General features: G+C 45.4%; 1 protein-coding gene across 4 annotated transcripts in view; it reads left to right on the top strand.

Moving 5' to 3' along the window:
- The first annotated feature begins 5,610 nt into the window (after positions 1 to 5,610).
- The window catches only part of SATB2 (SATB homeobox 2), a 190,286-nt gene continuing 168,869 nt past the window's right edge, over positions 5,611 to 27,027 (top strand). Inside the window, exons 1-3 of one of the 4 annotated variants that reach the window (XM_036858940.1) lie at positions 5,611 to 5,828; positions 7,900 to 11,118; positions 12,346 to 12,573. In XM_036858940.1, the coding sequence (XP_036714835.1) occupies positions 12,405 to 12,573 (169 nt within the window). In that variant the 5' untranslated portion in view covers positions 5,611 to 5,828; positions 7,900 to 11,118; positions 12,346 to 12,404. Of the gene's footprint in view, positions 5,829 to 7,088; positions 11,119 to 11,219; positions 11,439 to 12,345; positions 12,574 to 27,027 lie in introns of those variants that run through there. The other 3 variants (XM_036858942.1, XM_036858941.1, XM_036858943.1) reach the window with 3 other exon arrangements.

Raw genomic sequence — 27,027 nt, 5'->3', positions numbered from 1 at the left:
CACACACACACACACATACGCACACTCAATTCTCCACCCCAATCCTCCTATCCTGGTTGCAGGAGGCCATGGTGTCGGAGAGGGGGTGTCCCTGGAGCCAGAGCACGCAGCCTGCCAGAGCTGAACCTGTCCAGAAGGTGGCTGCGCTCAGCAGCGTTCGGGACAGGTCCTCTGAGACCTCCTGCGGGCATGCCCAGAATGTTTCAAGCGCCCCAAATCCTAAAATAATAGATAAAGTTACCCTTGTTAAATTCCAGATCTACTGAAAACCGAGAGGAGCCATTATACATGGGATGATAAAGTTAGTGGCAGGTCTGCAGCTTCCCGGCGGTCAGAACAGCAGGGGTGGTGGGGTGATGGGGATTTGGGCGCTGGCCCCGGGGGCTGGAGAGGAGCAGAAGTGCGCACAGTGCGTAAGGCATCGTAAGGAGCACCTCAGGCAACCCGGCGCTGGCTCTTGTGTGCTGGGAGGAGACTGAGAGACCTTGGCGCGATCGGTCCCTTTCCTTTCTGAGGGCCGAAGAAGTGGCGGGGATGCTTCCGAAGGCCGGGCAGAGGGGAGGGAAGGGTGGAGGAGTGCGTGGGTGTGTGCAGCTGGGCTACAGATGGCGGCAAGTCCAAGAGAGCGCGTTGGGACGTCTGTCCTGGGCGTCCCTGTCCCCGACCCTCACCCCGCCCCCCCTCCTTCCATTGAATGCCTGAAGTCAGCATATCCCTGGAAGCCCTTGAAGTTTTACACTACAGTTGTCTGAGGTTTCCAACGACGACAAATTAGAAAAACGCTTCGGCTGCAACCCAGTACCTCAGTCTGAGAGTTGGGGGGCGGGGATGTTACTAGATGCAGAACTGGGGAAAAGGAGAGACTGGCCTCCCCAGCTTTCTGTGCCTCTAAAGCTGCAGGGTTGGGGTGAGTGAGGGCAGGGGACTAAGGCCTGGGGCCGGGGAAGCTCTTCCGCAGTTGGGAAGCCAGATCCGCAGAAGCTGGGCGCTTGGCTACTTAGCCAAGGGCCACCAGGAGTGCTCTGGGAGCTCAGCTTTCCATGTCCTTCCCAGGAAGGCCTCGATCTTGCCGGAAGAGCCAACTGGAGGTCACCAGGGACAAACAGGGTGGCAAGCTCTGCAGGGGACTCATCCAGGTCCAGTGAGGCTGGTGTAGACAGACAACAGTGTCTGTCCCCAGCCTGGGTGGCAAACTGGGGCCCCACGAGTTCAAGATGTGATTCTATTTGACTTTCCAAATCAAAATGCATTGACTGGGGCCCAAAGAGTTCATGGCACATAACTATCTTAATTAAACCTGTTATAAACAGACAAATCACTTCTCCTCTTGCACACAGAGCTCTGGGAGGTCGCATGGGGTCTGGCAGAAGCCTGGCTTGGGGGGAATGCTCTTTTTTTTAAAGGAGCGTGAATAAGTCAAAGAGAAAAAGAATAAAAGTGGAGTTTCCACAGCCTCAGAAAACAGGTTAACTGAAACCAAAACATAGGATGGCAGGGAGGTAATGGCGGGGGTAAGGGGGTACTTAAAAGCCTAGGCACCACTTGAGTTCACAGAGCAGCTCTGACAGGAACCCGCAGCCCAAGGTGGGACCTGAGTGGAAGGGAAGGGAGGGAAGGGGAGGCCCCGGGCTTTTGGGGGAGGCTGAGGTGCCCATTGCTGAGTTTCTAAGTTACCCTACTCAGCCCTTTCCTTGCTAATCCTTCCATCTTTCCCTGCCACTGTTTTCAACTTCCTGTCACTCGGAGGACTGCACCAAGAGGACACGTTCTTCCTTAATGTGGTCAGCTTGGGGGACAAGGGAGCACCCCTGTGAGTGCCCTGAGCACTTGGAGCCTGGAGTTGGCAACACTGGGGAGGATGGGCGGGAACTGGAGGCTGGCCCACAGCAGATGGTAAGGAAAGTTGTCTGTAACCTTCTGGGAAAGCAGGGGATGGCGTGTATACACCCACAGCTCAAGGTTCGCTCCCTCTGCAGCGAAGCACCAGCACTGGGGCATTATCTGGAGAAGGGAGAAGCGGGTCGGGTGCTCTGATGCCCTCAGCCTGCGGGTGCGGAGGAGAGGTTGGGGAAGTGGTGGCTCAGAGAAGAGTCGGGTAAGACGCCCTTCTCCGCTGGGAACGCGCAAAGGGCTGGGTCTATCGCCAGGTAACTCTGGTCCTCCGGAAGTTACAAGGCAGAAGGCTACCTTCCGCTGACTTTGGGTCTCACAGACTAAAACAAGCCGAGCTAAGGAAAGCTCATCAAATTTTAAACTAAAAGTGGAAAGCAAAAGTTCTCCACAGTGTGTAAACACTGAAGGTGTGAGCACACAGGTTGGGGTGTGTTCCTTGGAACTTCAGAAGCCGGTTTCCCCCTTCCCCCAACCTGGTTTGCAAACTTGAATTCTCTTCGCTTTTCACTGAATAGCTTCTGACCTCAACAATAATCTGGTTCAGCAGTACTCTTCATTTCGTTTAGGCTGACATTGGTGGGCACTAGCTATGTTGTATCTAGTGGGGAATTTAAGTTCAGGTAAATTTTAGCATGACACTTTTCTTTAAAGTATTTTAAAATACTTTTTTACTTCCATACAACAGAGATGAAATATATATATTGCTGTGATTGTAGAGAAACATGCTTAGATTGCCTTTAGATTTCCGAGATTTCGTGTAGGCGCCAACACCTCTGTGGACACTAACGAATGGGCTATTTGCAGTTATTCATGAAAGGTCTTTTATATTTTTAAATTGAGGCTTGTTCCCAGGTGGAAAAATTCCTTACGACTAAGAATATGCTTTCAAAAAGATTAGAAAATCGAAACAAAAAATTAGATGGAATTATAGAAGTCTTTACTGAAAACAACAGATATCATTACAATCTAGGAGTTGAAGTTAAAATGTAGTGAGACTTAATTAAAATGCAAACTATTAAGGAAGCACTGCAAAAGTCTTTGTCACATTCAAAGGGAAAAATCTTAAGGACCCCTGCCCTTCTTATATTATACGTGTATTGTGAGACTTGAATTGTTGTTAACATTTTCCTCCTCTGAAATAACAACAGTTCACCTTTCAAAACTCTTCACCACAGAACGACAATGATGATTGTTCTCCAGGAGAAGGACTTTTGAAACAACTTCTTTCACACACTCGCACACCTGACACAAACGCACCCACAGTTGCCGGTTTTTTAAAACATTGCTTCTGAATGAGAGAGAGAGGGAAAGAGAGAGTAAGAGGGAGAGAGAGAGAGAGACTGGGAAACTCGAGCTTAGGTAACCAACAAACCCAATTACTAGGCTTTATTGATACTAAAAGGAAAAGTTCCCCTCGTAAAATGTCTCTGAGCTTATTAGTTATTTAAATCAGCCCCAGGGCCGGACGAGCGACGCCGCAGGCTCCCGCTGTCTACTCCTGGAGGAGAGCAGACGGCGTCTGCGCCCTGAGCTGCCGCCCCTCGCTCGGTCCTTGGCACCGGGGGTAAAGGCAGGCGCCGTAAGCAGAGGTGAGCCACTTGGCAGGGGTGCCGGGCCTGGCCCGCTTGGAGACAGCTCTGCGTGGCCTACGGGGATTAGATTTCAGAAATTAGAATTCAGAGACAGGTGATAAGGCGTGGATGAGCAGGCCAGGCGGACGCCCAGCGCCGGAACTCAGCAGGCCGGCGCAGCTTCCCTAGGGCGCCGCTGGGCACCGGCCGGGGCTGGAGCGCGCGAACTGGCGCGGCTGGCCGGGCGCCCTGCGAGAGTGCAGCTTCTGGCCGCCAGCCGAGCGGCCGCTTGGGCGTCCAGGGCTCGCTCCTCTTTTGTGTGGGGCTGGGAGCTTTGTAACAGAGTGGGCACCAGGTGAATTTCCACCTTTGCGTCGTTGTCCTTTTCCATAGCTGACAGTCTCAAAACGTATGTGCGTGTGTGTGCGCGCTAGGGCGCGCACGGGGAACAATTGAATTTGTTTAAGATAAGCCCCAGCCTACCCACTAAAGTCCTCTAAGCCCGACGTGGTGGCTCTGGAGTCCTGACGCAGCGGCCGGGCAGCGCCAGGTGATGCCCGGTTCGGCGGGGCTTAGCCTCTGGGCTCGGAGGCAAGGCATCGCGGGGTGGGGAAGAACCGAGCCCCAGGACACTGTGAACCGAGCTCCAGGACACTAACGCTGCCTGGGCCTTAGCCCAAGGGTCAAGCCTTGCCGGACTGAGAGGGTGGGGCTTTGGGGTTCGTGAGACCGAGAGAACTGGCGAGTCGCCAGCCCAGAAAGCCCTCCAGGTTCCACGCCACTCCGGACGGCTTTGGGCCGCCGGATAGACCGACACCCGCTTGGTCCTCGGTCCCAGTAAGTGCCTGGGACCTTGGGTCCCGCAGCAAGCGCTCTCGGTCTCTCTGGCGCGGTTCGAGACCGGCGTGGGCCCAGAGCCGCGAAACGCTCCTGGAGCCGCTCCGTCTTGGGCTGCCTCGGATTCGGCTTCCTGGGCTCGCTCGCCCCAGCTGGGGGTGGGCGCGGATTTCACGACGCGGGCCGGCCTGCCTGGAGTTTGGGGTTCGGGTGGGGCGCCGCGGCCTGGAATTTCCAGGTGTGCTTTTCATTACAAGGGGTTGGGGCAAACTGAGGGCGCAGATGTTGTGTCTGCCGGGCGCGTTTTTGTGTTGGGTGGTCCGGTTGTGCCCGGGGCCGGGGACCTGTCCCTGCCCCGCCGCATTCTGAACCCCAGGACTTGCGGCGACGTGTAAGGCCGGCTCCGGGACGCAGCGGACTGAACCGGCGCCGCAGGTTGGGGCTGCAGCCCACGCGGTGGCGCTGTCGGGAGAGGACGCCTCAGCTCAGGTCTGGGACACGGGTCTTGACCCGGGCTTGAGGGTGACGGGGCCGCGACGAAGAGTCGAGGCCGTGGGTTTCTTCGCCGCCACCTTGGGCCCGGGATTTGGAGATGGGACCGACCATCTTCTTCTTGGCTCAGTGTTTCCCGACAGAAAAAGCAGCGGGTCCGGAACGCGACTCTGGGCTCCCATCCCGGCCGCCCCGGGGTGGGGGCGGGGAGGTAGCGGCGGCTTCTTTGGCTTTTCGTTTTCTTTTCCCCTTTGCCTTGTTACCCCGTGGTTGAAAGTCGATTTCTATTTAAAACAACAACAACAACAACAACAAAACCCCAACTAGATTAGCAGGGCCATCGTTCTCTCGCTGCGCGGCTGCAGCAGGAGATCCAGCTCTTAAGCTCTTGGGTCTGAAAAAGAATGAAGGGATCCGGGAGCCCCGGGGGCGTTGTCCTGTGTCGCTGGAGTAGTGCTCGGTGCCCGCAGGCCCTCCGCCCTCCCGGGCCTCCCGGCCCGCGGCCACGGCGAAAGCACACCCAGCGACTCCCCTTGGCTTCGAAACCTGTCCACTGACTTTCCTTGCTCCGGGCAGTCAGTGCCCAGCCCCGACGCCCTCTCCCATCCCCTACATGTGGGACCCTGGTGCCGAAAGCTCTCCGTCTTCGCCCGAGGCAGCTCCGGGGGCCGACCTTCGCGCGTTCCCTCCCGAGCTCTGGGCCTCTGCACTGTCTGTTCCCCTGACCCCCGACCTTCTGGCATCTTGGGTGTTCCGCTCACCGTCTAACGCGGACTAGTTGCTCACCACCTTTCCCCCATCAGCCGTCTCCCTGGGACGCATCTCGCTGTCCGGGCTGCAGGGGCTCGTTCATTTGAGGATGGGAGCACGACCTCCACTGCCCCTGCCTTAGGCGGCCCGACGGTCTCCTCACCGCTCCGCCCCCGCCCAGGCCCCTGGAGCCGCTGGGGGAGCCAGGAGGAATTTATCTTTGACTGGCGCGGGCTGGGATTTGTCCGGCTCTGATGCCAACGAGGAAGACGTGCGGGTAACGAAGTAAGTGTCCCCCGCCCCTGCGCTCCGGCCAGTCCCCAGACGCCCCGGGGCAGCCTGGGAAAGGGCAGGAGCCCACCCTGGTCGATCGGTCCTTCTAGGCGCGTTCCCCACGGGGCATTCTGGCGCCGGGCCCTTGTCCCCTCGGCGCATCCAATTTCCAATCCAAGACCCGCGCAGTTATGCGGCCTGCGAAAATGTTGGTCACCCAGCTCTCCTCGGACAGTCAGTGGCGGAAATGGGCTTCAGAGCTGGTGTGGGCTTCAAGTGAAAGGAACGATTCCCTCCCGCCTCCTCTCGCCCCCAGCAGAGCAAGCCCCGGGCGGGGGGGTGGGGTGGGGGAGAGGCAGGCCCGCGTGGGTTCCTAGGAGCCGTCAAAGGTTGTTGACGCTGGCCATTCCCATAGAATTTTCCTCCTGTGCTTGCGGCAGTGGAGGGAAAACGCGGCACAACTTTCCGGTGTTCTCTAAGATGCAGCGCACGGCCGGGAGGGCCTCTTGGGTGACCAGACCTGAAATCCTGGGAGCCTGGTGATAAATGCTGGGCACAGGCCACGGCGGCCCAGCAGAGAGCCAGGATCCCACGCCCAGCACCCGGCACCCTGCGCCGGGGCAGTAGGGCCTAGGCCGTCCCGCGCGGGCATCAGGGAAGGAAGGTTGGCCAGAGTCGACAGCTAGCACAGCACAAACCTCGGTGTCGAGAGACAGAAATCAAGAAATGTTGTCATTAAAAGTGCAGGCCATAAAATAAAGGAGAAGAAAGGCCTGACGAGAGATAGAGAGAAAAAGGGAGAACATGGAAATAAGAAAAAGCATATATACTTAAGCCCAGCGTATAAAGACCCGTTGATTTTTTAAAATAACAAATCTCGGTGTGATTATGAAAGACAGACGACCTTTGACTAAATGACATATGAAAAAAATTGGGAGTGGGGGAGGAAGGGGGGAAAAGTCTGAGTAGATTCCCGACAAAAACGTCAGTGAGAAGCAATCTGAGGTATAAAAATGTCCCCCAAAGTGAACTTTATGCTTTGAGCACCAGAGCAAACTATCATGTAATGCGCAAAAATGCGTTTGGGATCAAATTATTTTTTTAAAAAGTAATTAAAACCAATTTTTTTCTTGAGTGTGATTTTGTTTTAAAACTGTTTGGAAATAAGCCACTTGAGGAATATAAAACAAAACCAAGCAAAACTTTTGAATCATCATAATTTATTTACTGTTTTAAAAAGTAGAATATCCTAGCAAAAGGTAAAAATGTTATTTAAAATTTCGTATTGTCGAAATTAAACATGCTGGAAATAATCACTTACTTCAGTTGAAATAAGGTCAATACAAAAATTGTGCAGTAAAAAGCTTATGTAATTTGAAACAGAAAAGGCCTTCATTAGGGACAAAACTCAAGGGGAAAAAAAAAACCCCATACCGGGCATATATCACAAAAATCCCTAAAATTCTTCCTTTTTAAATCGAAAGAAATTTGTAAAATTTCTAAACACATATCTCCAAACATTCAAAATACATTTCTGGTATTTGACATTTTCTTCTACGTTAAATGCAATTAAAATTTTTTGAGTTCTTTTGCCCCAAATGATAGATTTGTTCATTACCAAAAATGATCAAGAGTAAACTCCAATTAAGAGAAAAATCAATGAATTAAAAAGAGTGCAGAATCTGAAAACAAACTAGCCACAATGTACATTTAATTGTACTTAACTGTAAATTTTATTTAAATCGCCCGTCTCAGGGGTTTAATAATTTAGAATCAATAGTTCCTTTCAAAACATAATAAAATATTTACACTTTATAAAATATTAACCGATTAACTATACGGCTGTGTTGTTTATAAGAGTGTAACTGAAGTCCCCATAATCATGCTGTTGACATAAGCCTGTGAGGTTAGCGAAGTGATCCTTCGCAAAATGTAAATGAAGATCTTCAGACAGTGGTGTTTATAAAATAGCTCATTAATGACTTAAGATTGAATCGCTCCAACCATTCGCATCATCAGATATAATAATAGTGACGAATCAGACAGGAAAGATCCTGGCTAAACCATTTGCATTTTTTTCCAGAAGTACTGAAGTCCTAATATCACCAATTCTTCTAAGTTCCTGGACATTGATCCGGAGGAGGATTCCGCAGTTCAACACCAAGGTAAGGAAAGAAACAGCATTATTATCGTTGTTAAGGTATTAATAAGAAATGCGCCTTTTCCCCATTTTGAAAACGGGCTTAAACTTTTGACAGTGGTAGTAGTTGGCTTTTGCAACACCCTCTTCCCATTCCGACTTGATATTACAGATTTTTAAAAAAAGTTTGTCAATCGAACTTACAGTTTGTTTCTTTGCAGCCCCAAACCTTTTAGCTACCACCACGAAGTTGGTTTGCTAGAGCCACTTTGTTCTCACAGACTCCGAATTGTGCGTTTTCTCTAACTCGTTCTTTTGGGGAGGTGGGAGGGGGATGAGGTTGTGGAGGGCACAGGGAAAAGCAAACGCAGCCTAAAACCCCCAGGCTGGCTCCCCGAAGCTTTGCTATCCATCTCGCTTCCTTTCTCCGCTCGGCTCCCACCGCCTCTCGGGTCGCCTCGCGCTCCTTTGGAACTTGGTGGGCGGCGACTGGGTGCGGGGTCCTTCGGATTCTGGGCTCTGAGACTTAGGCCGGGGGCAGGTTTCACTTCTGGGACCCTTTCTCTTCCAGAGTCTCCCCCGCCTCCCAGTTTCCTGCTTTTGAGGGGAGGCCAGGTGCACGCCGCGCGCCGGTTGGGTGCGGCGAGTGGACGGCGGCCTGGCCCCGGGTACACTGGGCTGACGCGGCTTCCCGCGGCGGGTGCACCCGACCCGAGATTTCCATAATTGCCCCCCGAGCGCGTTTCCCGAGATCGAATTTAGTTTGGCCCTCTGGCGCCGCCGTAGAGTCAGCGCTTCTTAAGGGAGACCGGCGGCTCAGGCGACGAGATGGTGGGGAGTCCTCGGGGTCCTAGGGGTTAGGAGGGAGAACCAAGGTGTGCGGGAGCGACTAGAGATACCGCCAGCTCAGGGGGCTTCATTGGCCTCAAGACGAGAGGGGACGCGTCCACATTTTCCCGCTTCAGGTCGGGACCGCGAGTGTCAGCCGGCGCCCCCGGGGTCTCGCGGGGGCCGCGGCTCCTGCCCACGTGCTTTCTTTAAGGAGGTTCCGCGTCCAAGAGGGATCTTAGGGACAAAAGCGCGGCCAGAGCCCGGCCTGCTCGGCTAGCGCCCGGGCCACCTTAAATGAGCACCGCGGCTGGAGCCGGGCTACGGGCGACTGCGGCCGCGGGAGTCGGCAAAAGTTTGTGGCTCAGTTACGCCTTCGCGGGACCTGCTGGGGACGCCCCCGCACGGCCTCCCCCGGGATGGGGAGGCCGGGTCCCCACCGCACAGCTCTGACCGCGCTCTCAGCCTAGGGCCCGAGCGGCTTGGGATCCCAGGAGTCCCAGCCCAGCAGCCAGCGGACAGGGAGCCCCGCCGCCCTCGCTGCCACCGCGTCACGGCCTGCAGGCGGCCCGGGCTGCGCCGCTCGAGATGTCGCCGGCGCTGCGAGCGCTCCAGGGACGTCATCCAGGGATGCTCCCCGCCCTGCGACCCTCCTGCAGCCCCCTTCCCTGTGCCACCCGCCGCCCGGCGGGCAGTGCTGGTGCTCCTGCCATTCGGGACACCCGGGCTATTGTTCTGGACCCACGGCAGTGCCAGCTCTGAGGGAGAGTCGGCCTTCCTAGCGCGTGCGGCGGCGCGGCGGGCCCGGACGGCTGGCTCCGCACGGAGGGGGAGCTCGCAGGCACCGGGAAAAGTTGTTCGGAGGGGCGGAGGCGGTGCGTGGTGGGCGGAGGCGGTGGGTGGGGGAGGTGATAGCCCTCCTATCTCCAAAGTCGAAAGTACTCCGCGTAGTTAGCAGAACCCGGAGCCGAGGCAGCCGTGATTGCCTCCTGCGCGTGGGTCTGTGCCTCCGCCGGGAGACGAGGCAACCAGCGCCTGCCTTGCCGCCGCCTCCGAGCCGGGACTAGTGCGCCTCAGGGCTGGGCGAGGCGGCCGCGCCCTGGACCCGCCGCGAGGAGGAGGAGGAGGACGAGACCCCGGGCCCCAGCTCCCGCCTGCACCCGGGCGCACCCACCCACCAGCCGCGGCCACCGCCTCGCGCGGCACTCGGTTCCCTGCCATAGGTCCCCCGCCGCGCCGCGCGCGCGCGGTCCTCGCCACACCGCTCTCCCACCGCCGACTCTCTCCTTCCTTCTTCTCCCTCCTCCCTGCTTCCCACCCGCCCCTCTCCAGTCCCTCTGCCTCCTCTGCAGCTCCGCCGCTGTTCGGTCGCCGGCCTCACAGCGATTGATTGATTGATGTTTAATTTCCTGCCAGGCGGGGCCCCCTCCCCCCGCAACCTCCCCGGCCCTCCTCCCCGCCCCCCCACTCTCCTCCTTCAATGCGGTGGACCAGTCTGGCTCGGGTTTAGATCTTTCCCCCCCAACCCCCATCCCGAAATAACCCAGAGACTTCCCCTACCCCCACCCCAAATTATTATTTTGAAGGCGCTAGATCTGGGGACGGAAAGGGGGAGGGGGAGAAATCGGAAACCGAGGACAACCCAAAAGGACTCACTTTGCCTGATGACTCAACGCAACTAATAATCATCTCCCTCTCACTGTGTCTCTCTCTGCGGCTTGTCAGTGAGTCCGGCTTCGGCTGCTGGCGGCGGCGGCCGAGAGGGGAGAGGCTGGAGGTGACAGCTTGGGCGGCCGCCGCTTTTCCTCCCGCGTGCGGTCCCAGGTCCCTGCGCCTTCTCGCTTCTCGGTGGCACCGGCCCTACGGCTCCGGCCGCGCCTCCTCGCGAGCTAGCAGCCCTGCGAAGCGGCAGCCCCGACCCGCCTCCGCCGCCTCCCAGTTTTCAGCCCTTTCTCGCCAGAACGGGTCTCCTTCCCGAAGGTGTGAAAAGGCTTTTTCAGCCTCCTTCTCTCTTCTCCCCTCCTCCGTCGCCTCCTCCCGCGCTCGCTCGGGTGTTCCTTTGGAGGAGCCCTCCTTTCCCTCTTCTCCTCCTCCCTCTACTCCCCCCACCCCCCATCATCATCATCATAACAACCATCGCCGCACTAAGAAGACACCCTGACCCAGGACCCTAAACGTTTGGACCTGGGAAAGAGGAAAGGGAAAGGAGTAAAGAGAAAGGAAGACTAGGAGAACACTGCAAGGCAAATCACCAGAAACTTTCCACCCTGGATTCTCTACTTTTGCTCCATGGACAGAGCCCCAGCCAGCCAAGTTACAGACAGACTGTGAGCAGTAAGTACTCAGGGCGAAGGCGCCCGCGCCAAGCTCGGGAGTTCGGGGAAGCCCCGGGTCCTGCTAAGTTCCCTCCCCGCAGCTCTCGCTCTGTTTGTTAGACAGCGCAGCGAGGGAGTCCGGGCGGAACCTTCGCCCTCAGCCCTGGCGCTCCGTCTCTGCATCACTCGCATCTCTTCTCACTTCTCCTCTGCCACCCCCACCTTGTCTCCTTGAGCCGTGGCGACGCGGCTTCTCCCACGGCCAGAGCGCCCGCGAGGATTCCCAGCGCACTTTGTTGTGCCGGGTTCCTCCTGCTTCTTGGGGATGTCAGTGACAATGTGAGTGCCGTTTCATCAGGTGTTTCCTCCTCCTCCGCCGCCCCCCAAAAATCCGGGGGTGCCGAGATCTGCGGGTTCCGTGAGGAGCGCGCTGCCAGCCAGGCGACCCAGGAGAAAACTTTTTGGAGAGATTTAAAAATTGGGGTTGATGAAGGCTGCTCCCGCACCTAATAATTTAAATGCTTTTGCTTTTGTAATTTATGTGGAAGAGCATTTAAAAAAATCACTCAGGATCGGATGAAGATTAGAACATTCCAAAATAATAACGATTGTAGACCCAGCTTGAGGTTATTCTGATGAATACCGCCAAGTGTTCTGGGATGCTTATTAATGTGGAATCAGGGTTGATTTTGTGCAGTGTGTGTGTGTGTCCCAGGACGTGCTCGGTAAAGGTAAAAAGCGGGGATTCAAGGGTCTTTTTGGCAGGCCTTTGCCTACTGCCCCGCGATTCAGAGCGCATTCTTCTTGTGGTTAATTTGTTTTCATATGGACTTACGTACACCCGCACCCACTCCTTGAGTGAGTGAGATGTCTTCTTAGGAAGTTCACTTCTTCCGCAACCCTGACCCCCCGACAGCAAGGTCGGCGCACCGGAGAACGGTTTATGTCAACCCTGTCCCATTGAATGGATTACTTCTGGGCGCCCTGGGCGGACTTCGTGACCCAGAGCTAACTTCTGGGAGCAGCGACTGGGCAGAGTCGCGGCACCCCAAGTTCTGGGTTTCCTTTGGGCCGCCCAGTGTAAGGTTGGGACCGGCTTCCCTGTTCGGGCCCCTCGGGCAGCGTGGGAGGAAGTTTGTGTGGCTTTGGTGCAGCGCTCTGCCACTGGCCTAAACGTCTATCACGTGTGTGAGCGGTTTTCCCTCTTTTTTTTCCCTCCCCCTTTCCCCCCCCGCCCCCTCCCTAGGTCCCTGTGCATTTTATTGCGACCTGCCGGTGGGAACTTTGTCTCCGAGTCGGAGCAGCATGGAGCGGCGGAGCGAGAGCCCGTGTCTGCGGGACAGCCCCGACCGGCGGAGCGGCAGCCCCGACGTCAAGGGTCCTCCCCCGGTGAAGGTGGCCCGGCTGGAGCAGAACGGCAGCCCCATGGGAGCCCGCGGGAGGCCCAACGGCGCCGTGGCCAAGGCCGTGGGAGGTAACAGCCCGGAGCAGGGAGGCGCGCGCAGCCCGCGGCCGGGTGATAAAGGCCCGGGTGTCAGGGTTCAGGTTGATTAGGCGATGTCGCGGTGTAGGATTACAGGAAGTGAATTCCAGGTTGCCAAATAATGCCCCCGTCGCCTCTCCTCTGCAACTGGTAGCTTCATCTCGAGTTAAAACAAGAAAGTGGTTTACCCGGAGGGTGGCATTTTTTGGGCACTTTGCCACTGTGTGCTGAGGTGTTGGCAGGTTTATGTCACAGCCAGCTAACTGTTTCTAGATTTTCCTAGAGAGCTTTTTAGTGATTTAACTCTTTTGCCTTGCCTCAGAGTATCTGCTGTAGGGATGAAGTTTAGGTGCCTTTGCTTTTATGGACTAATGTTTAATGCTCAGGTTAGTACAGGAGCAAGTGTTGGTGTTACTTTGTAGTTAGGACAGTGCTTCGAGACAAATGATTAACAACTGGGAATATTTCCAGCCACATTTCAAGTGGGAAATAAAGAATCACTACGAATCTGTCAGGCCCTTAGAGACTTTAATGCTACCGTTTTTTTAAAATAAAGTTTAAAGTCATATGCATTTGTAACTTTGTTATGAATTATAGCACAACAGGTAAAAATAGCATAGTAGTCTTATTGACTACGTGCTGTTTTTCTTTCCAAGAATTTAATATTACTTAAAATCTTTCGTAGTTTTTGCTACTTAAACAACCACTTTCTTTTAAAGTGGTTAGGGAAAGTAATTTTATAAAATAAAGATATGCAAGAAATTTAAACATTATTAAAATATTTTGAGGTTTATTTGACATCTCCTTAGTTGTTTTTTAAATGTAAATGCACAGTTCTACATGGCATGCAGTTTTTTTGTTTGACATAAATTACTAGTTTAATCTTTTTTTTTTTTTGCTTCTAAAGGTTTTTTTTTCCCCCCCCTAATATTTTCAGTAGTAGCCTGTTTAATATAATTCTTATATTAGCCAGCCTGAAATGAAACAAAACCCTGGCAAAAGTTAGTGATAAATTCCCATGTTGTAAAGAGCCATAGTTTGTATTTCCAAGTAAAGCCTTAATTCGAAATATCCAGTCCCTTTTAAAGACATTTTATAAACAGACAACAGACAATTTATAAAAGAACAGGTTTTTATTTTTACTTATTTTGCTATTACTATTTCTTCATGGTAGACATCCAAGATGGTTTGCCTTAGTTCCTTATATTAATCATCTCCCTTGAGAAGCACTCATTCTCTCAGTTTTAAACGCTTTAACAAAATTATTTGACCATAGATTGTGGCTTATGTATCTTTCATTTTAGGGACTTGAAGATATACTTTAATGAAGCAAAAGAAAACTTGGTAGTTTTGTGACTCACTTTTTAGAAATAGTGTTTATTAATGTGTTGTCTTGAGAGTGAAGCAATAACTTCGGACTTTTCGGATCATTTTTTAGTATATGCATATAAGAAAGAAAAATATATGGTGAATATGGTGGGACCCAATGTGAGGTGGTGTGATAAGTGCTGGTAATGTTGGATTGAAAAACTTTTGGAAGTCCTTGGAGAGGATGTGTTCTCAAAGTGGCCTTATGCATTAAAGAGAAAAACCTGGACTGAAATTTTGGTTTCTTTCTAAGCTCACTAAATTGAAAGAAGTCTCTAAACATTTTAGAATGTAATGGTTACCAATTGTGCTTCCCTACAAAAAGTTTTTTTCCCCCGTATATCTTACTGAAGGAAACTGCCTGATTTTGTTGACCCAGGGATACCCTCAGTGTAAAATAGTGGTTACTTTTCATATTTTCTGAGACTGTAATTCACATTTGGCCACTTACCATAAATTTGATATAGACAAATATTATTAAGTCTTGGTGAGGAATAATAAATTTGTTTCGACAAGCTGGTATAGTCACTTTTTTCTGAGCTTTAACTTAATTTAGTAATATCAAAGGTCTTAGCTGCTTCCCAAACTGAAAATAAAGATGACATTATTTTGTCTCAGTAAGTACCATTTATGATACTTAACAGTAAAGTGGTTACAATAGTTTACTTATGGTGGATTTTTAAAGATTTTTTTTAAAAGAAAGATTTTACTCGATAGATCTTAATAGATTGTTTGGAAAGATTTTAATTTAGAAAGCTTTCAAATATATCAACTTAGAACATAAAATTTCAATAGTACAGAGTTTTCTTATGAATGTTAATGATTATTTTGTGGGTTTAAGTTTATATAGTTTCCAAATGTACATTGAGATGTTAATAATTTTATTTCATTATGACTTTTAATCATGTATATAGACTGGAGAAAAGGAAAGCCTTTTTAAAAATGCACATTCTAAATTTTAAAAATGTTTAAAATATATTTCTAATTAGCAGTTCTTTTATAATTGAAATAAGTTTTTTTTTTTTTAGAACAGAGTAAATATAAAATAGATTATATTTCTATCACCCTACCTCCTTTTGTTTAAATTTTCTTTATGAAGCAATATAATAAGTATAGACAACTACAAAAATATTTGTAGCTCTGCATCATTTATTACCATTTTCAGATATATTGCAGTCTTGTCAATGTTGTAAAGATGGCTATAATAATATATATTTTAAAAATAGAGCTCAAAATTTGGGAGGATGTATTTGTCAATCTTTAGTGATTCTCTTTTTAAATGCTCTCCCCATAAAAATAGGGGAAATCATTAAGTTAATTGGTTGCTCAATAAAATGTCAGTTTATCTTACGCTTCTGATAAATAGGTGAATAAATGCTTCTGAATGCATTGGTTGCCCTAATAAATTCTGTTGCTGTTATCTACCTTTTTTAGGGAGAGAGAGTTTGCTATGTTTTTGATGAGAACTAAAAAAAAAAGAGAGAGACATAATTTTAGTGTCTGGATTTGACTGGATGAGGTGGTAGAAACACTGTCACAGTCTTCAGGGTTCTGTTTTAATAGGGGGCTTAAGAGTGTGTTGTTTACAATGTGGTTAGCTTTAGAAGACTATTAGAAAGTAGATCAGTTTTGTTTTGTATTTCTAACACTTTGTAGGCTATATTTGCTCTTATCTAAGCAGTGCGTTTTAAAGCATGTATGTAATAAAATATAAGTGCTCAGATGTGTATGACAGTCAGCTTTTATAGAAGGTCCTGGAAAAAAAAAAGGCTAATATCTCTTTAAAAAACATATGAAGGCTGGGAGAGAGTTTAGAGCAAGCAAGAGCACCATGGTGTTGACAGCTTTATATCCCTGCTGGGTAACATTCACTTACTAGAATTGGCGTCCTCTCTCAGCTAGTAATTCACTCCATAAGGATTTTGAAAAAGGATGATTAATGGTGGGGAAATTTATATTTGTGAAATTGTTGATTAAAACTTACAGATCTATTTGAAGATTTAGAAAAAGAAAAGATTATTAAGGATGATGAATATAAGAATCAGATGATCCTTTTACCACCATTAGCATAAGTACCTAAAATGTTCTGCTGTATGTAATGCTTCAGCCACACAACCTACAGCATAAAATGAAAGTGATGCCAATCAAGTTTCCAGAGGAAGCAAGGCATTCTGCTTTCCTCCTGGACTGCTGAAAGGCGCTGGCCAGTTGTGCTTTAATAGCAATAAATTACTGTGCTTCATTCATTGTTAACACAAGCATTTTCATTTTTTAATGTTTGGCTTAAAGAAGAACTTTTCAGACAGCTTTATTTAAACTGAATGAACAGCGCTTGAGTATACCAGATGGTGTATTTGCTGATAGGAGGCATTAAACATCAGAAATCTTTTTGATATTTTTCATTTTCCTATGAATTTTGATGACTTTTTTTGTGTTAGATCTTCTAGAGTTCAAGGAAAAATGTTTAAACACTGAGAATATCTTGATTTTTTTGAAAAAAATTAGCTTTTGTGGGAAAAATTAGTTTTTAAAATAACTTTAATTTTGTTGAAGAATTGTCTATTGAAGTTATCTTGTAACTCTTTGACCCGAAGTAAACCTATTCTTCTTGCTACCAGGCAGCCTTTTCAAGAACATAACTGTCTTGTTGCAAGGGGAAAAAAATCATTATGCAATACACACTGATGTACTCAAATAGGGAAGCAAATGTGATCATGATTGTTGCGCAGGGCCTCATTTAGAGCTGAACACTGTCTACAACAACAGTTAGTTTAATTGTCTGCATGTGGAACATTTCCTTTTAGATAAGAGTAAAAGAAATGCAGTTCAGGTCAGGTGTAGTCACCATATGAGCAGTTGTAGAGAGATGTTTTACTTTTTGAAAGGAGGGCAGATATGAAAGAGTGTAGATATTGACCTATTGAAATGTATAAAATATTTAGAAATTTGAAACGTATTGTCAACATAGGCAAAATGGAGAAAACTCATTAAATTCATTTTAACCTAGGATGTATACCATTATGCTTGTAGGGAAGACTCATGTTATTACTTTAAAAGTGAAAAGGTTGTATTTCGGTCTTGTACTCCACTTTTTTTTTTTTTTTTTAAGGGTTTAAGATCTTTTAAATAGAATGAACTTAGGCTTTGGGGTCATCCAACAATCTAGCATGTCCTCTGTAGTTTTGCTGAGGTAGAAAAATAGCCCTCTCTAAAGTGTTTTCAGTCCTTGGCCTGTTATTAAAATAAAGATATACTTGGTTAAAAAAATATATGCAATGGAACATACACATTAAACAGAACATAGGGTATCCGCCCCTCAAAGTCTTGAGCATAATTTGATGTTTTGAGTAATTTTGGAAGCCTTATATTCCATCAGTAGAAACCCCACTGACCATTATATATTCAAGATCATCTGCAGTGAAATGTGTGTGTGTGTGTGTGTGTGTGTGTGTTAGAACTACATAGATGTCCCTTAAGGCATCTGTTTTTTAACCACTGCAGACAATAAGCAGTATCCTCTTTTTTCAGGGGGTTGTGACTAAGAGTATCAGTCTGTACATATTAGATATCCTGTGTTAATTCTTTTCTCCTTGTGTGAATGTGTGTATATATTTTGCCTATCTATCTCTGTAGGGAGGGAAACAGACTAATCATAATTTATTAGATATCTAAGAATATTAATTTTGAGTTATTTTAAGAATATGGAAATCAGTCTTATTCCAGGCAAGACATGGTAATTTTTTGGTATATCTGACAAGGCGTATCTGGTAAGCAGTCAAATTTGGTGGTGCTACTTTGATAATTTAAAACTCTTTTTTTTTTTTTTTTAAGATTCAATGTGGAGACAGTTTATATGATATATAAAAAAGACAAATTGACAGAGTTAGATGAGTTCAAATTGTATTATTTTCTTTGGTCTTTTTAGAGTGTTTAGGTTTCTTTTTTTTTTTTTGACTGAAAATAAGGTAGAAAACTTTATGTTTCCAGTATAGAGCAAAATGACAATTTCTCATCACTAAAAAGTTTTTTGTAACTAGTAATCTCACATTAGGTGCAAAAAATATGTACATAGTTTATTTCATTTCAAGAAGCCATACTTTATCTTACATAGCATGTAAATAAAGTTATTTATACTCTTTTACCTAATAAGTAGGCTTTTTTTTTTAACCTATGTAACTAACGTGTGGTAACATAGCTTTACTATCTTCCTTACATGAATGCTGAGATACAATGGCATTTTGGAACATATTTAAGGATGGAGCATTTGACAAAAGTTGTATGTGTAACAGTTTGTCAGTGGAAAGTGACAAGTGGGAAATGACAAATGAAATGTTGGCATCATCACTCTTTATTTTGATAAAAATGTCTCAATTTGCAGTGATATAATACTGTTTCATATTATTTCATGAGTTGTGTGAGATGCATAAGGGGAATTTAGATTTTGTGAACGGAAAATTAGCAGCCTAAACTCTCTTTTCTGAAGCTTTGGCAGCAAGTTCCCCCTTCCCCCCGAACTCCCCAAGAATAAGAACAGCAGTGAAATGTTGGATCTAACTCATACATTTTAACTCATTACTTTTTGGAAAAAAAGAAAGAAAGAAAGAAAGGAAGGAAGGAAGCAGGGAAGGAAGGAAGGAAGGGACAGGGAGAGGGAGAGAGAGAAAGAAAAGAACTGAAAATGGTTTCAAGTAGGAGACATTTATGCTTAGCTCAAAAAATGAAGAAGACAGTTTGCCTTTTGTTTTCTTTATAGCGATTTAAAAATGAGTGATTTCCTTCTGCTGACTTTGTATTGGGCCTTTCTCACTTCCAATTATCACTGCTCTCCATCCTTAATTTAGGGTGTCAATGTGGAGAGCCGTGAATTCCTTTTATTTTAAGGTGCAACAGAGGTTTGGAAATGTCTATGTGTTAAAAACTGATTTTTATATACAAAGGATTCATCATCCTACTACTTACGGGTAATACGATAGATATTTCAAAGTCAAAGTAGACCGCCCTGAGTGGAATTGAGGTATGAGTTGAAACAAAAGCCAGTTGAGGACTTACAGATTTCCAAAAAAGTGCAGATGTGGCCTCTATAGTGTGTGATTTTCTTTATTTTCTGAAGTCAGTGAGCAACCAAACATTTATTTTCTTCTTTTACATGAAACAAGCCCCACAAGGACTTCATGCTGTATAGTGTTTATGTAAAAATGCTCTATGGTGGAGTTTTCAAAATCATCGAACTCCATCTATACATATAATTTTTTTTGCTTTCAATTAACAGAATTGTTTTGCTGTTTAATAGCAAGTGATTTAAAAATTATGGGTAAAATCAGTATAATTACGAGGCAGTGAAAGGCTGCATCAGAAATTGTCTTCTACAACTTGTCTTTGGCTTCTCATTTGCAAAGTTTTACTTATTCCAGATTTTTTATTAACCAGGTAAAAATGACCTAAAATGGAGTAAATGTGCCATAGATATACAATTATGGCAATTGGGTTTATGGTGTGTATTTTTTCCATTTTTAATTGATGTGTATACCTTTAAAAATTTTTTAAATAAACTAGTGAATATTATAGTTACTAGTTTGACAAATGCTTAAAATGAAGAAAAATCCTTAATAGAAATTTCAAGAATTTGAACCTTGCAATAAAGTTATGAACAAATTATGGCAGTCTTATATTGTAGTAAGAATATTATTTGTGTTTATGACACATTAGGGTAGTAAAACTCTCTGGGGGATGTATATTTCAATTTAAATTGCTCCCAGTATTATTACTGTTGGCTAGTGGGTGAGGCAGATTAGGTTCTGCCCTTAACTAGTTGCCTTATCATTGGAATGGAGTTCTACCTTAGCACAGTGGGCTGTTAAACTATAGCATAACGTAACAAAAAAGATTAAAAAGTTAAGGGGAAACCCTTCAAGCTACTGTATATGAAAAGGGGTACATTTCACACCAGAGTAAATGTTTGGTGCCTACTGATGGTTGCACAGTTATTGAAATGTGCACAGCAGCTCAGTGACTTTCTTTGTTTTGTTGAAGACTTGCACAGATATGAACAAAATTAATAGAGACTCTAGTTAGAGAAAATGTTTTCCAAAGCACTAAGATCTGACAGAGGTGATTTTCACTTTTCATAGAAACAATTTTAATTTCATAATGTTAAGCACAGATATCTTTTTATATCTTTTAAAAATATTTTTTACTTTTTAAAAAAAATTTGGCTAGAAAGCAAGTGTATCCATTCTTTTATAACTGACTAAGATTGATTTTCAAATTTCCTGATTATTCCCCGTATTAAAATTGCATGTTTTTCTTGCATTTGTTCCAATTATTTATATATACATATAAGAAAAGCAAAAATTGATAGCTTGTAAGGAAAACGCATTCATATCAAAACTCTTCAAATAGCAATGTTTTCAAAACATTATTATTATTTCTTTTTGGTTAACAGAACAAGAGCTTTCTTTAGTCATAACCCAAAGATGCTAACAGAGCGGCATGATAAATGTCTCTTTAAGTGTCGTAGTAAAAGAAAATGACATGCCTTCTGAGGCAGTGGAGAGTTTATGTTGTTTCGGACCCATTTCCCAAGCAGTGATCGAAAACAGATTACAATAACAATTATACAGTCAGAAGATGCAATATCCATTTCTGCTTTAATTGAGTGAAAGAATAATAAAAACATCATTAAGAAAAATGAGGGGGACCCGTCACACAACGTACAAATTTTTAGTCTTGAAGAAGATGCAGAATAACTCAAGTACTTTTCACTTACTTTGCTGTATTTATTAGCTAAAATCTGTTTTGGGGAGAGACCATTTGGTTCTTGCTTCTTCCTGGGAAGTTCAGAGAGGAGCCCCCGGGAGGTAGTTGCTCAGGAGACATGAGAAGTGCTCACTGATTTGTCTTCGTATACAGTTTACGACGGGAAATCAGTTTCTTATATTCTACCTGAGGTGTAACTACCTTCTCTCTCTCTCTCTCTCTTTCTCTTTTTCACCTATGTAAATGGAAGTAAAAAGTAATGAATGTTCCTCTTGTTACAAAGTCCTGCAAAGTAAGGGTTAGGTGTGGTCCCTGGATCTGCTGTTCTTCCTCCCCTGGCTGAAGGGGAGGGAGAAAGTTGAAGGTGAATAATGAGCACCCTTATTTCTTCTCGGTTCACGTGGGGTTGTTGGGGACCCCGAGTTTCCACATGGACACATCACCTGCCATTCATGTAGGTGACATAGACTGTCACCTGAGATGCACAGGCTCTGGCCTCCATCTGCAATCATTGGAACCAATGAATCGATAATCCTTCACACTGCTGAGCCTCCAGCCCTCGTTACCCAGAGTAGAGCTTTCAGCAACCTGGAGCGAGCTGGCTGGCAGCCGCTGAAATCAGTGGCTAGCGGTCTTTCACCCTAGGCTGTATTTCTTACTCTATTCATAGAATTGCGTGTGCCTGGAAACTTGGGTGATGAAAGTGGAGTTAGCCCAGACAGTGGAGTTAACCCCTGCTCGTTGTGCGGATACTAAAACCGCAAATGGTGTTGGCCATCAAAGCAGCTGGAGCCCAAGGTTGGACTTAGTTGACAGAGTTAGAGGAGACTGTTTCTTTGGTCTGTAGCTAAGAGTTTTCTTGGGTTCAATATTTAAAAACCTTCCTGAGAGCAAAATGAAAGGAATAAGATAGGCAGTAAACCCTTCCTGGTGGAGGTCTCATGATCCCAGAATTGTCCCAAGCATAATCCCTTTCAGACTGGAATTTATGTCATACAGCTCAAAAAGCTTCTTTTTTTTTTTTTTAAAATTCAGTTTAGAGAGTCTAGTTAATAGTGCCTTCATTAAAATACTTTTTGTCAGCAAAAGGTTTTTCAGTTTTAACATTTACATAACCTAACATCATCGACGAATGCCACGAGCTTTAAGGGTCTATTAGTGGTTCCGTTTTTTTTCTGGGCTTTATAATTTAAACCTAAACATTAATTCTGGGTGGAACTTGGCATAATGCCTTTTTGCCTTGGAGGGAATTTTTGTTGTACAATCAGAAAAAGCCCCCCTTTTTTTTTTTTTTCATACAGTCACCTTCTCCATGTCTCCCCTCCCCTAAGTAAATAGCAGTTAAATAGTCAAGGTTTTAAAAGGGCTTATTTAAATCAAAAAAAGAAGTGATTATTTTAGGTGAATTTAACAATTTTCCATTAGTTCATATTGCAAACTAGTGCTTTTGATATTAACAAAAAAGATCTGTGAGGCTGCTAATGCAATGAAAATATTTTCCCCTCTCTCATACTAAAGTCATGTGGCAAATTTTTCTTAATAAAGTTATATTTGAGGACCCTTGAAACTTACAAATCAGTTACCTGTCTTATTTATTAGAAGCTGAGAGATGTAAAAAATTCTTTATGTCACCTGAAATTATAGCATTGACTAGAAGGAAAGAAGTTGGGATCTCAGTATTAAGTAATAAAGGGACTAAATTTCCCAGTATTTGTTATTTTGGAAAATATACTTAAACTAGGATTCTTAAAATGATCTTTTAAATATATGATATTAATACTATGTTAAAGTTGAGTTATTATAGGAATCTGGTTACAAGGTAATTGTGAAATTAAGAAACAATTGAGGAAACCCTGTGATGATCAGTTGTCATGATCTGCAAACCAGAAAGTGTTCAGAACGCTAGGAAGAATGCATGCCTGGAAATCGCTCATGGAGGAGAGTGAGGCTAAGCCAGGCTTCTCCTGAAGCTTTGCCGGCTTTCAGCTTACCAGGCTCCATTTAGACAAGATTTTGTCCTGTATGTAGGTTTGGCAGATGTGGTATTAGATGACCAAACACCCTTCATTATTGAGGAGCAGTATTATAAGAGGAGCAAATCGTTAGTGAAAAGGGAAGTTATTACACGTTTAAGACCCAAGTAAAGACATTTTACAAGGGTAAACCAGGTGATTCTGATTTTTTCTTCCTTCTCAAATGGATCTCCAGGTAATATTCAGCACAACTCACTCTATTTACAGGTCCATTCATATAGTAAGCTTGAGCCTTTAGCACGTTTTTACAGGTAACTTATAACCAAACCCCACTGCCCCCCAAACTAGAGCTTGCTATTGAAAGCCTGCCAATGCCATCACAAATGGCCATTAGTTCCCGAGAGACTTGGAGGAGAAAAAGAACTGGAGGAAAATGCCATGACTTCAGTAAGAACCATTTTGCTGCATGTGTATATTTTTGCTGCCATGGCAAAACTGTCTGGGGGCTGACCTTCATATTCAGAATTGATACTGCACACTCTCCCATGGAAATGTATAGAATTCCAATTAGCACAGGGTCAGAGTATAAATGTACCTCTTTTCACACTGTTCCAAGTGGTTAGTGGAAAACAAGCTGCAAAGCAATTCCCTCAGTCCCCCAATAAAAAGATTTATAGCTAGATAATTCTCAGCTCCATAATGGGAGTGTTGTAGGTTTGCGTTTGATATTTATAAGACTGAAATACAGTCCATGTACCCAAACTAAGCATTTATTGTAAACAAGTTAACTGCCGAGAGGTTATATTCTGTCAAACATAATTATATTGAAGATTGATGTATAGCTTGAAAGCAGGTTTGAGGGAGACAGTTCTTTTTAACCAAGGAAGGCTTCTGAGACGCAGCTCTTTTCTTCCTTTGATGTGAGTCAGTGAAGTCGTCTTTCTCACAGCCAGCCTCTCCTGTATATAATAAACACAGGCTTGCTCTCTGAAAACATATCTGTTTGTCGATCCTACTTCTATTAGCAAAATAAAGAAATGAACCTATATTCACCGAAGCTGTTCGGTATAGTTTCTTTTATCATCTTTACCTGGACCTGGGCAGTGATGGTGCTAAGATAACAGCGTTGCTGTCAGTATGGCAGGAGGTTGAAGGAGTTCAGCCACAAGCCTAAACCTACACCTCTGAGTTAGCCTCCAAAAGAACCCCTTTCTCCTTTAATGCAAATTTTGAAAAAGAGCCTTTGCCTTGTCTTTCTATCTTGTGTTGAGCTTGTGAGATGAGAACTATTTTGAAATTGTGGCCTCTCAGGGGATGGGGAGAAACTATACTAATATGCTTCATTTTATGGCTCAGAAATTATTCTAGAGTTAAAGAGCTTGTGAATCCAGGGAATCTAGGGAGAATGAAATCTTTCTGAGGTTGAGATATTCCATATCTGGGATTACCCCCAATTTAAAATAGTACAGTGCTCTTCCAGGGTTTCTGTGCTTTAAGGAAGGTAGAAACTTAACATTTTCTTTAGGATAAAGATTTATGACTTTTTTTTTTCCAGGAGAAAAAAAAAAAAGGTTTTTTGTGACACTTTTCAAAGAGTTAAAAATGGAATAACATTCCTCCTTTGGTTGGGTGGTATCCTTTAGATAACATTAAGAATGAGAATAAGCGTTTCAATGGATTTACGTGCAGTGGCTGAAATGGTCTCTTTGGTTTTTTAATATCAAACTTAATAGTGTCTTTTGGAAATGATATAAATTATAAAGGGGATGTCTTAGAATCATAACGTGAAAAAAAACAATATACTAGTTTTCTCTGTTCTGTTTTTCTTGTTTAAGTAATTGCTATAAATTGTACAGGTACATATAAGCTTAAAATATCTTGTGTGGGAAGTATTCCATCAGTGGGGACCCGAGTTTCCCCAGTCTGTACGCTGGGTTTTATTAACTTCATCTCAGTCACAATAATAATATCCTATGTATTGCCATCCAGAGGGCCCAGTGTCCCCTTAGGGAACTGCAGAATACACAGCATGATTTTGACTTTCTTGCTCTCTCCTCCTGTTCTTTTCTTTTTCTTCTCCCAGTGTTAGCCGTTTCAAGGACCTGGTTGCTATTACATCTCAGTGGAGGCATTTGTTGGGTGTAAGAATGAGAGTGGCTTTTAGTGGTTGGGAAAGGATGGTAATGGCTGCCTGTCTGTTTAAGCTCGGCCTTGTGACATCTGCGTTCATTTCACAGTGACGATCTTTATACATCTATTAAACATCCATATATGTTTTGCTGTTTGAACCCTAAACATAGACAGTAGGATTTCCTCTTGTAAGGGAGAAAGTCTTTATTTTTCACTATAAAAACTTTACCTTTTCAGGGTTTTATTTGATAAAAATCTCTCCACTCTAGTATGATTTCCTTTGGGGCTTTGCACCAGTGTTTGATCTCAATTTTTAATAATTTTGGTGAGTTAAACTCCCCAAAGAAAACATGCTTGTGCTCTGAAATATTCCCACTAGAAATCTGGGTAGTCTTGTCTTATTGAGAGCCGAGTGCTTGATTCCTTTATTAATTCCTTGCTAGAGAACCTCAGTACAGTTAAGCTTTCCTTTCCAGTACACTGGAGAAATTAATCAAGGGTTTTTATTTTAATTATTAAATTAGATAAAATAACATTTAAGGCAGAGCTCAAAACCTGAGATGACGAAGCAAATGTTAGTACAAAGATAATTTTTATTAACTCCTTTTTTGACTCCTGGGGCTCTGAGTTGCAAATAGCTTTTCCAGAGAGGATAATAAGAATGAAGGGAGTGGCAAGCACATCTCTAGTTCAATACTATTTAAAAAACTATCCTCCCAGAAACCTCCAGAATAAAATTCTACTTAACGGAGGAAGGAAATCCTAATGTTGATGAATTATGGTATAGTCATTTCAGCATGCCATTGAGTCTCAAGGCTTACTAATATATGCATTTCTAACCCAGTGAGAAAAGAACCTCAAGAATTTAGTTTTGAACTTGGGAATACTTACACAGTATGCCATATGTTTGAACTCTTCTTGATACACAAACTTGCATATTCTACTTCTTTCCTTTTCTTAAATTTTCTTTTTTTGATTCTGGGATCAGTAAACATTTTGTCTCTCTGTAGTTACTACACTTAGAAGAGATGCCGCAGTCCTTCAGTGCAGGACATGGGTAGGACTGCAGCTAAGATGCCCAGGGCTCCAGGATGTGCACAGTCACAGAGCACAGCGCTGCTACCCAACAGAGTCCTACGCCAGTTGACTGTGATGCCTTCGTGGTGATAAACCAACAATTTCTGTGGACGGTGGTCGTGCAGGGCCCTGTGGTCTGGTGCGCTTCCCCCGGAGAACATGGAGTGAGCTCCTGAATCCACTTGTGCGGATCCTTTCCTAGAAAGCTTTCCTTGTCTACCAATGCTGAATGCTGTGTAGTCGGGCCAAAGTGATGTGGACAAGTTAGGTGGCTAGGGAGTCATGGGACTTCCAGAACCGACACTGCCTATTAATGGTGGTTACTAATGTCTAGGTGGAATTAGCATTTTGTTAAAATAAACAAATATTTCTTTTGGGCCTGCTGCAGGTCAGCCTGGGAGTGGAAGGGAGAGTGGGAGGGTGAAGACTTAATCTAAGTCCAGTTCATGTTGGAGAAGGAAAAGACTGGCCTCTCGTTCACTCTAACTGGACATTCCTGACAGCTGGGAATTTAGTTCCTTGGGTCAGGCTTGCTGTGGCTGTGTTCCCAGGTGTAGCTCAGGCATTTTTGTTTAGATAAGTAGCCACACTGTGCCTCCTGTGTGCCTGTAAAATCCTGTTTTGCAGATTGCCAGGCCAACTTGATCCTGCCACTGCATTTCTATAACTGAAGAGTATTGAGAGACCTGGAGTTTATCCTTCAGCCTTCAGATCTGACTTCAGGTTGAATTGTGGCCTCTCAGTTTGGGGACAGGCCTGGAATCAGAGGTCTGGAAGACCAGAACCCATCTCCCTTCCCTACCACTTTAAACCCAATTTGAGCCTTTGAGGTGATAAGTGAGAGGACCAGAGTTTACTAGGCTATCCCTACCCCTGGCCTATTTTTTGTTCTTATCTACCAAAGTTAAGATCTGCCCCAGGGGCTGCAAAGTAGTGTCTGGTTTTACTAGAGAGATTTCTGAAAATAAAATATTTCTTGGTAGTCTTACCTCTCCTCACCTCCCCATAGAGGAAGTGGCATCAAGGAGCTATATTGTTAAAACTTTACTCGGAGGCCTAATTCTGAGGTCTAAGCAACTGGGTCATGGATGAACGGGAGATCGAATTTCTGCATATGTGGCTTCATTTGCACTTAGAGTAA

This window comes from Balaenoptera musculus, chromosome 7 (genome assembly GCF_009873245.2).
Source record: "Balaenoptera musculus isolate JJ_BM4_2016_0621 chromosome 7, mBalMus1.pri.v3, whole genome shotgun sequence".
In the NCBI taxonomy this organism is placed as follows: Eukaryota; Metazoa; Chordata; class Mammalia; order Artiodactyla; family Balaenopteridae; genus Balaenoptera; species Balaenoptera musculus.
This window is presented reverse-complemented; position numbering and strand designations above follow the sequence as displayed.